Source organism: Cucurbita maxima, unplaced genomic scaffold (genome assembly GCF_002738345.1).
Source record: "Cucurbita maxima cultivar Rimu unplaced genomic scaffold, Cmax_1.0 Cma_Scf00960, whole genome shotgun sequence".
NCBI lineage: Eukaryota > Viridiplantae > Streptophyta > Magnoliopsida > Cucurbitales > Cucurbitaceae > Cucurbita > Cucurbita maxima.
In genome coordinates this window covers 1-8,930 of record NW_019272976.1, presented here as the reverse complement: position 1 = coordinate 8,930, position 8,930 = coordinate 1, and the positions used below count along the sequence as shown (strand labels likewise).

General features: G+C 36.9%; 2 protein-coding genes across 2 annotated transcripts; both read left to right on the top strand.

The window, feature by feature from the left end:
• Nucleotides 1-790: 790 nt before the first annotated feature.
• On the top strand, nucleotides 791-2,132 carry LOC111475095 (NAD-dependent malic enzyme 65 kDa isoform, mitochondrial-like). The gene is made up of 3 exons (XM_023119792.1): nucleotides 791-885; nucleotides 972-1,086; nucleotides 1,893-2,132. The coding sequence occupies exons 1-3, from the start codon at nucleotides 836-838 to the stop codon at nucleotides 1,965-1,967; spliced, it is 240 nt and encodes a 79-aa protein (XP_022975560.1). The 5' UTR covers nucleotides 791-835; the 3' UTR covers nucleotides 1,968-2,132.
• A 1,024-nt stretch (nucleotides 2,133-3,156) lies between these two features.
• On the top strand, nucleotides 3,157-8,102 carry LOC111475096 (dynamin-related protein 1E). The gene is made up of 15 exons (XM_023119793.1): nucleotides 3,157-3,508; nucleotides 3,770-3,833; nucleotides 3,922-4,029; nucleotides 4,173-4,274; nucleotides 4,688-4,738; nucleotides 4,829-4,890; nucleotides 5,131-5,221; nucleotides 5,350-5,414; nucleotides 5,752-5,946; nucleotides 6,042-6,161; nucleotides 6,241-6,311; nucleotides 6,517-6,742; nucleotides 6,844-6,894; nucleotides 7,005-7,388; nucleotides 7,768-8,102. Exons 1-15 carry the CDS (start codon nucleotides 3,368-3,370, stop codon nucleotides 7,894-7,896), a joined length of 1,860 nt encoding a protein of 619 aa, XP_022975561.1. The 5' UTR covers nucleotides 3,157-3,367; the 3' UTR covers nucleotides 7,897-8,102.
• Nucleotides 8,103-8,930: the final 828 nt, after the last annotated feature.

Sequence of the window (8,930 nt, the reverse complement as noted above, 5' to 3'; positions counted from 1 at the left end):
TAGACGGATGGAATTTAGTCATTTTGCAGTATAGCATAGTGTAACTTTTTGTTTCAAGTTTGGACTTGGTTGGTGCGGTAGCTAGAAAGAACTCTTGACTGGAAAAGGGTCTTTGTTTTTTCTGGACGAAGAGAAATTTTTTACCAAGTATAATAGAAGTCCCACATCGATTGGAGAGTAGAAAATCTTGAGGGGAAATCTAAAGAGGACAATATCTGCTAGTGGTAGGTTTGAGCTAATTCCAAATTGTATCAGAGCCAAACACAGTGCGATGTGCCAGCGAGGAGGCTGAACCTCAAAGGGGAGGACATGAGGCAGTGTGTCAGCAAACACACTAGACCCTAAAGGGGGTGAATTGGAGCCCACGTCGATTGGAGAAAGAAATGAGTGCCAGTGAGGACGCTGGGCCCAAAAGGGGGTGGATTGTGAGATCCCACATCAATTAGAGAGGAGAACAAAACATTCTTTATAAGGGTGTGAGAATCTCTCCCTAGCACACGTGTTTCAAAAATGAATCTTGAGGGGAAGCCGAAAGAGGACAACATCTGCTAGCGGTGGGCTTTGGCTATTATACTTGAAGAAAGGAGTCAAAGCAATTCTTTTCGATAAGGTTAAATTACTAATAAAATTAAAAGCTTTAAGATTCCATTAGATGTACAATTCAAATTTATATTTAATAATCATTTTAAAAGTTTCGAATTTGTCAAATATCTATTAGGCAGAAAATTAAAAGTTTAAGAATCATAGACACAATGACCACAAAATAAAATGAGCAGGAATATCTTCAAACTAATGATTCTGTCATTCTATTTGTAACAACAGCCTCGCTGCATATATGACTGAAGATGAAGTCCACGAAGGAATTATTTATCCATCAATTTCCAGGTAATTCATCATCTTTATTTGATGTTTATATACTTCTCTTTAGGATTGAGATGAGAAAGTGAGAAGTTTCATGTTTTTGTTTGTAGAATCCGTGATATTACAAAGGAAATCGCTGCAGCTGTTATTATGGAAGCGATAGAAGAGGATCTTGTTGCAGGATACCGTGATGTAGATGCTCGAGAACTCCAAAAATTTAACAAGGTATTTTTAGAAACTTTAAACAGTAATCACAGACGTTCCATGCATGATTCATACTTTTTAGGCATTTTTCGATGAAGTTGAAACTATTGTTAAAGTCAATGAACATGGTTGAACTAGTTCGAATATATATTCTAAATCAAGAGGTCAAAATCTTGAATGTGATGTCCCACGTTGGTTGGGGAGGAGAACAAACCACCATTGGTGTGGAAACCTTCCCCTAACAGACGTGTTTTAAAGCCTCGAGGGGAAACCTGAAAGGAAAAGCTCAAAGAGGACAATATCTACTAGCGGTGGATCTGGGTCGTTACAAATGGTGTTAGAGCCAGACACCGGACGATGTGCCAGCCTTCTCGCTGTTCCCCGAAGGGGGGTAGACACGAGATGGTGTGCCAGTAAAGACGCTGGGCCCTAAAGAGGGTGGTTTTGGGGGCGGTCCTACATTGATTGGAGGAAGGAAAGAGTGCCCCACATTGGGGAAGGGGGGTGGACTGTGATGTCCCATATTGGTTGGGCAGAGAACAAACCACCATTTATAAAGGTGTGGGAACCTTCGCCTAGCAGACGCGTTTTAAACCTTTGAGGGAAAGCTCGAAAGGAAAAGTCCAAAGAGGACTTATCTGCTAACGGTGGATCTGGGTCGTTACATTGAATCTCTACTTTGTTGAACTCAAAAGATGAAAAAAAAAAAAGGATTGTTCAAGCACATAACGGGATCGTACTTGTAGTTGACTAATCATTCAAATCAAATTATAAGTCAAAGACATCACCATGAGTAATGCAATTTTCATATTTGTTTTCTTTTCCAGGAACAAATTTTGGAATTTGTGAAGAACAACATGTGGGATCCAGATTACCCGACAGTAGTTTACCATCAGGATTGATTTATTGTTGTAAGAACAGAATAATAATATTATTTCATTCCAAGCAGTATTGATCTGTTTTTGAAAAGAACAGAATAATAATAATATTTCATGTAACTGTGTAGAATGCCACACGTTACAAGATTTTCTAATGCAAGGAAGCCACAAAGAGCAGAGTTGTTTATACGTTCATGATCTATCTTTTTCCAAATATTTTCAGAGTTGGTAATTTTATCTCCCATGAACAGCATTTATATTCAAATTATGGGATTTTTGTTGTATGATCTCAATTTTAAAGCGATTTTAATGCAATTTTTGGTGCTATAATTTTGTTGGATTGAGATTCTTATGTATATTTACCACTTATTTCTATGAGTCCAAATGTTTTGAAATGGGACAATTTAGTAGCATTTATATTTATAGGAACGACGGAAGTTGGCTTGTTGGCTTTTGTTTTTTGTTTTTCGAGTTCAACAATTATAGAGTAGATCTAACGAATCTATAACTTTCTTTACATTAAAATTCCTTCGTTTAGGGGTTGATTCCCTTTACACGGTACTGAGCCACATCGAATGACTCTTATTAATACAACATTAAAGATTCAATTTACTAGGACAATGGATCAGGAAATTTATGGCTGAGCTTGACCTTTAAACTATATTTAGTCTTTAATTAATTTTCCCTTGGAAAAAGGAAGAATTGTTTATTTATGGATGTTTTCCAATATAATTATAATTACGTATGCATTATTAGAAGAGGACAAACAAACGCCAGATTAGTTCTTAATTTCTAATAGGAACATTTTAAGCAATTTTAAAAGCCGATCGGATCGGGCTAAATGGACCGAACCGGGCCGGCTAAGACAAAGCCGTTAACAATACTTTAATTTGAAAAAAAAAAAAATAAATAAATAAAATAAAATCGTGGGATGCAATCGTCATTGCCAACAATCCCAATAACGAACAAATTTATCACCAGCTTTTTCTTTGTGGAACTTCCCATCCCGTGGGGCCCACCGTTACAACATTCATATAAAAAAAGTTTTTAAATATTCAAATTCAAAATTTGAAAATTCGCACGTGACTTACACGTGCGGTGTATTTTAGCTAAAAGCCCCCATCAACAGCTTAACAATTGTCCGGAGCAAAAGCGCATTTTAGCCGTTTTCAACGGGCTTCTGACGACTGTCCAAAAAGTAAAGTGGCGAGCACCCAGGCCATTTCTTCCACAGCTCTTTCAATTTTTGTCCATTCATCTTCTGTTTGATTCTTCAAAACAGTTCTCAAATTCTCTTCCTTCTTTTTTGCTGATTCTCTCTCGTTCTTACCTTCTTGTTTTTTGGGTTTTGTGTGCTTGATTTCGAGGGTTTTGCGAGGGAGGTGATTGTTTTCTTTGTTGATTTCTTTCGGTGGTGTTTGAAGATGACGACCATGGAGAGTTTGATTGGGTTGGTGAATCGGATCCAGAGAGCTTGTACTATGCTCGGTGACTATGGCGGTGGTGATAACGCCTTTTCTTCTCTCTGGGAAGCCCTTCCCTCTGTTGCTGTTGTCGGTGGACAGGTTCTACTTCTCTTTCTCAATTTTCTCTTGATTTTCGTTTCTTCTTTTGTTACTTCTGTAGCAACTGTTGGAAATTCTCGTCGGCGTTCGAGGAACTATTGTCGAGGAGGAGTTTCGGCTTTAGTATTTCAAAGTGGAGTTAGGTTGCTGAAGAATTCGTTCGTGGCTAGGGTTTTAGGGAGATGGAATGAGTTTTTCACCAATCAAAATGAATCACTTCTGTTCGATTTCTCACTGTTTGTTTATTTCTCTCATGAACAGAGTTCTGGAAAATCTTCGGTTCTTGAAAGTATCGTTGGTCGCGATTTTCTTCCGAGAGGTTCAGGTGAGGCATTTGATCTTGGTTTACTTCGAATTGCTTAGTTTACTTGTTAATTTACACTGCTTAATTGGTTACTTGTTTATAATTCCAGGGATAGTAACGCGGCGGCCATTAGTATTGCAGCTTCACAAGACAGAGGAGGGGTCGCAAGAGTATGCTGAGTTTCTTCACCTTCCCAAGAGGAGATTTACGGACTTTGGTATGCTGCCATTTCAATGTGTTCTTGCTTGTCTGCCATTTCGATGTGTTCTAAATTGCCTGTTCTATTTTCTATTTGTTGTAATTTGTCTGTTCTATCTTCTACTTGGATTCAACATTTCCTCTTGTTGTAATGTTCTACAGCTGCGGTCCGGAAAGAAATTCAGGATGAGACCGACAGAGTAACTGGGAGGACAAAGCAGATATCCCCAGTTCCTATCCATCTTAGCATTTACTCACCAAATGGTATCTCCTTTTTGCCCGTTGATTCTTTAATGAATGGCTCATTTACCATGGTTGTGGGAATTCGTTCGATCCTCGGTTGCCTGAACAATGTCAATTTTATATATATAATGGTCTTCTTGGTGATCCTTCTCTGGTTCAATTTGTTGGTGTTCACTGTTACTTTACTAATTACCCATAATTTGTATTTGTATCATTTATAATGGTTTTTTTTTTTTCATTTGTTTGCCTTCTTTTATTGCTATGTTCCATCTTAATGAACAACAAAGCTAATCTTTTTGGAAGTGATTAACCAGAATGGAATTTTCAGGACAATCTTAACACCTATTTACTTATTTTATACACCGACCGTTGTAAGGTTGATTGAGTACATTAATATTGAAATGTTCTAACTCTTGGTTTCTTTCGTTTTTCAGTTGTCAACCTAACTCTGATTGATTTACCTGGTTTGACAAAAGTTGCAGTAGGTATGTTTAAATGTTATGCTGAAAAACATTTGGTTCAGCAGGATTTATATATTGTTTAATAATGGATGTATTTTTTTCTTTTTAAATTAGAGGGACAGCCCGAAAGTATTGTTCAAGACATTGAGGTCATGGTTCGAACTTATGTTGAGAAGGTAATGAGATTATATATTCCATTTCAGTAATAATTATTTTGTGATGAATGGTCAAGCCTTGCACATGAAGTTCTTTGGGTACTCAAGTTATGGTTCTTGCGTTCGCTTCGTTTCTGTTTACCTTTATAACAGCTTCATAATTGCAATTATGAACACGTTGTGGTGCTTACCTTCTCGAATGTTAATTATAAGTGTATTACATCAAATGTGATATTTGTTTTTTGCATGTTTTTTTTACAGCCTAATTGCATTATTCTTGCCATTTCTCCTGCCAATCAAGACATAGCCACTTCGGATGCTATAAAACTTGCCAGGGAAGTGGACCCATCCGGTATGCGCTGCTTGTATTTTCTTCCTTTTTCATCTCTCTCTCTCTCTCTCTCTCTTTGCAGAATTGGAACTGTAAATTTTGTAGCTTTCCAAGCTTATGATCATGTTGTTGCTTGTGCAATTGAGTAGGGGAACGAACTTTTGGAGTGTTGACAAAGCTTGACTTGATGGACAAAGGAACTAATGCTTTGGATGTAAGTTTTAATTAAAACCTTGCTAAAATAATATTTAACTCAACAAGATATGAGTTGTTAATGAGTTTATAAGTGTAACGGCCCAAGTCCACGTTGGGTGGGGAGAAGAGATACATTCTTTATAAGGGTGTGGAAACCTCTCCCTAGCCTACGCGTTTTAAAAACCTTGAGGGGAAGCCCGAAGGGAAAGTCCAAAGAGGACACTATCTGCTAGCGGTGGACTTGGGTCGTTACAATTAGAACGTGTAACGCTCAGAGATTCAATGTTGCATATATATCCTTAGTTTTTAAATTAAAGGAGGAATTAAAAACATATATATTCTTTTTATTCCTAAAGGTATTGGAAGGAAGATCATATCGACTGCAACACCCATGGGTTGGCATAGTGAACCGATCTCAAGCTGACATAAACAAAAATGTAGATATGATTATTGCTAGGCGTAAGGAGCGTGAGTACTTTGCAACTAGTTCTGACTATGGACACTTAGCAAGTAAAATGGGTTCAGAGTATCTCGCAAAGCTCTTATCAAAGGTTTGGTTATAGGTTCCAAATTTATTGTCTTTAAATGAAATTTTTGTTATGCTAGAAAAGGCAATCATTGTTATCGTGCATTCTTGTTCTTGTAGCACTTGGAGTCTGTGATTAGAGCTCGGATACCCAGTATCACTTCTTTGATTAACAAAAGCATTGATGAACTTGAATCTGAGATGGATCATCTTGGCCGACCCATTGCTGTCGATGCTGGGGTGAGAAACATATTGCTTTTGTTATAGATTGTGAAGTGTGTTCTGATCGTTACACTTTTACTTACCTATTTCATCTCAGGCTCAATTGTACACGATTTTGGAACTTTGCCGTGCTTTTGATCGGATTTTTAAGGAGCACCTGGAAGGAGGGTATAGTATATAGTGTTTTATAAAATTCTTATCTTCAGTTCTTTATGATTTTTCTTCTGAATATATAGAATGTAGGTATCATATTTATGAACAAACAATGATTTCTTAATTTTCTCCCTCAAAGGCGAAGAAAGCTAGAGATGAATATTTTCTCCCTCAAAGGCGAAGAAAGCTAGAGATTTCATAATTTTTGTTTCTCTTCTAGGCGGCCTGGAGGTGATCGTATCTATGGGGTTTTCGACCACCAGCTTCCTGCTGCTTTGAGAAAGCTTCCCTTCGATCGCCATCTTTCCATGCAGAATGTGAGAAAAATTGTCTCGGAGGCAGATGGTTATCAACCTCACTTGATTGCTCCCGAACAAGGTTACCGACGACTAATCGAGGGATCTCTGAATTATTTCAGGGGGCCAGCTGAGGCTTCTGTGGATGCTGTAAGTCACTTCTTTTAGCTTCTCTTTTAATTGGATGTCATTATTAGTCTTTACGTTCTAGTCATTTTTGAGAGCCTCTTACATATGAAACTTCCATTTAGGTTCACTTTGTTTTAAAAGAACTTGTGAGGAAGTCCATTGGAGAAACACAGGTAAATTATACTGGTGCTCTAGCTTTTGAGTTCCTCAGGAGGATTTGTTACAAGACTATATATATATATATATATTTTAAATTTGTTCATGTTTTGATTTGGACTTTTAGGAATTAAAGCGCTTTCCCACTTTACAAGCTGAGATAGCTGCTGCTTCAAATGAGGCCTTGGAAAGATTTCGTGACGAGAGTAAGAAGACGGTGATACGTCTCGTTGACATGGAATCTTCCTACTTGACTGTGGATTTCTTTCGAAGACTTCCTCAGGAGATAGAGAAAGCCGGAGGCCCGGGTGCTGCTGCTGCCGCTGCCCCGACAGGGGATCGATACGCAGAGGGTCATTTTCGGCGGATAGGATCAAACGTTTCCTCTTATGTGGGAATGGTATCAGACACTTTAAGAAATACTATCCCCAAAGCAGTGGTTTATTGCCAAGTCAAGGAAGCCAAGCAGTCGTTGCTTAATCATTTCTACACGCTCTTAGGGAGAAAAGAGGTAAATGTTTATCGTTCTCTATTTCTTTTATTAAGAAACTTCCCTTTTTCTTGCCTATTTTTCTGTATGACCTGGGGCAACACCTAATTATACTAATTTTCTCAAACCTTCACCAGTCGTCTGTAGAATTCATGTTGCCGTTATTGTTGAGCTATGTCGAGGTCTCGACATGTAATTTTAACTGTTATGTGTTGAGCTATGCTCGTTCTCACTAGTTAACGTTTATTTGGGAAGTTTGGGAAGCGCAATGCCTTTGAATTTGGGAGTTTCTTCCTTTTTTTTATCGGATTCATTCGAGTGATTAACAATCATTAGTTATTAATTAACTAGGATTTGGTAAGATTTTTAGAAATCATCATTTATTTGTTTTTCCGTTTAGGCCAAGCAGCTTTCTCAATTACTGGATGAAGACCCTGCACTAATGGAGAGAAGGCAGCAATGTTCAAAGAGGCTCGAGCTCTACAAGGCAGCCAGGGACGAAATCGATTCAGTGTCGTGGGCACGTTGACGCCGATGAGATATATCAGACGCCTTGTATGATATATATTATTAACTGAATTTGTTGGATTTATTACTATTCTTTTGTAGTCATCTTGTTATGATGTATTTTTAGTTACTGTGATAAGAAGTTTGGACAATGGGATAGATATACTTTCTTGATGTGTATTGATATTGCATCTCTTAGTGTAATATATTTTTTTATTGGCCTTCCAAGTTTCTGTGGATTAAACATATAATATATATATTTTTTTTTGGTATTTTAATCTTTAAATTATCCGTCAATCCAACTACAAATCAAGCAACATAAATGATAGGTTAACTTATATAATTTTTTATAAGTCTTCTTTTTATAAATATAAATTTATTTGATTTTTTTTACTTGAAATTTATTATTATTATTTAATTAATTTTAATCAAAATTGACTATGGGATATTTGTTGATTAAAAAGGCTCACTCTCATAGTGTGACTGGCGATGAGTACAAGGCTCAGGAACGAATTCACTGTTATAGGCTGATCGGCGATTACTAGCGATTCTGGCTTCATCCAGGCGAGTTGTAGCCTACAATCCGAACTGAGGACGGGTTTTTGGAGTTAACTCATCCTCACGGGATCACGGCCCTTTGTCTCGGCCATTGTAGCACGTATGTCGTCCAAGGTATAAGGGGCATGATGACTTGACATCTTCCTCACCTTCCTCCAACTTATCACTAGCAGTCTGCTTAGGTTCCAACCTCGGGTATTTTAACAAATGGTATTCAATAATTTTTTTTTTTGCCATGTTAACAAACTACAAAATACTTCGGAAAATAAAATAGATGAGAAAAAACTTTCATTTATTTTTAAGGAAAATAAAACATTTGAATTTATAATCAAATTCTAATTTTTTTTTTTAAAAAAAAGTTTCTGTTTTAAATTATTTATTTAAATTCTCAAAATTAACCTAATTTTTAAAAAACATAAGAAAATAGCAGTTAATAGAACAAAGAAATATGTGAATGTAAAAAATCAAATAATTATCAAACATCACTTAATATTATAT

Excerpts from the sequence above, each read along its gene's own strand:
- LOC111475095 (XM_023119792.1), top strand. The coding sequence starts at position 836 with ATGACTGAAGATGAAGTCCACGAAGGAATTATTTATCCATCAATTTCC. Across the intron at positions 886-971 it reads ATTTATCCATCAATTTCCAG|AATCCGTGATATTACAAAGG; the intron begins GTAATTCATCAT and ends TTTTGTTTGTAG. Across the intron at positions 1,087-1,892 it reads AACTCCAAAAATTTAACAAG|GAACAAATTTTGGAATTTGT; the intron begins GTATTTTTAGAA and ends TTTCTTTTCCAG.
- LOC111475096 (XM_023119793.1), top strand. The coding sequence starts at position 3,368 with ATGACGACCATGGAGAGTTTGATTGGGTTGGTGAATCGGATCCAGAGA. Across the intron at positions 3,834-3,921 it reads TTTTCTTCCGAGAGGTTCAG|GGATAGTAACGCGGCGGCCA; the intron begins GTGAGGCATTTG and ends TTATAATTCCAG. Across the intron at positions 6,895-7,004 it reads AGTCCATTGGAGAAACACAG|GAATTAAAGCGCTTTCCCAC; the intron begins GTAAATTATACT and ends TTGGACTTTTAG.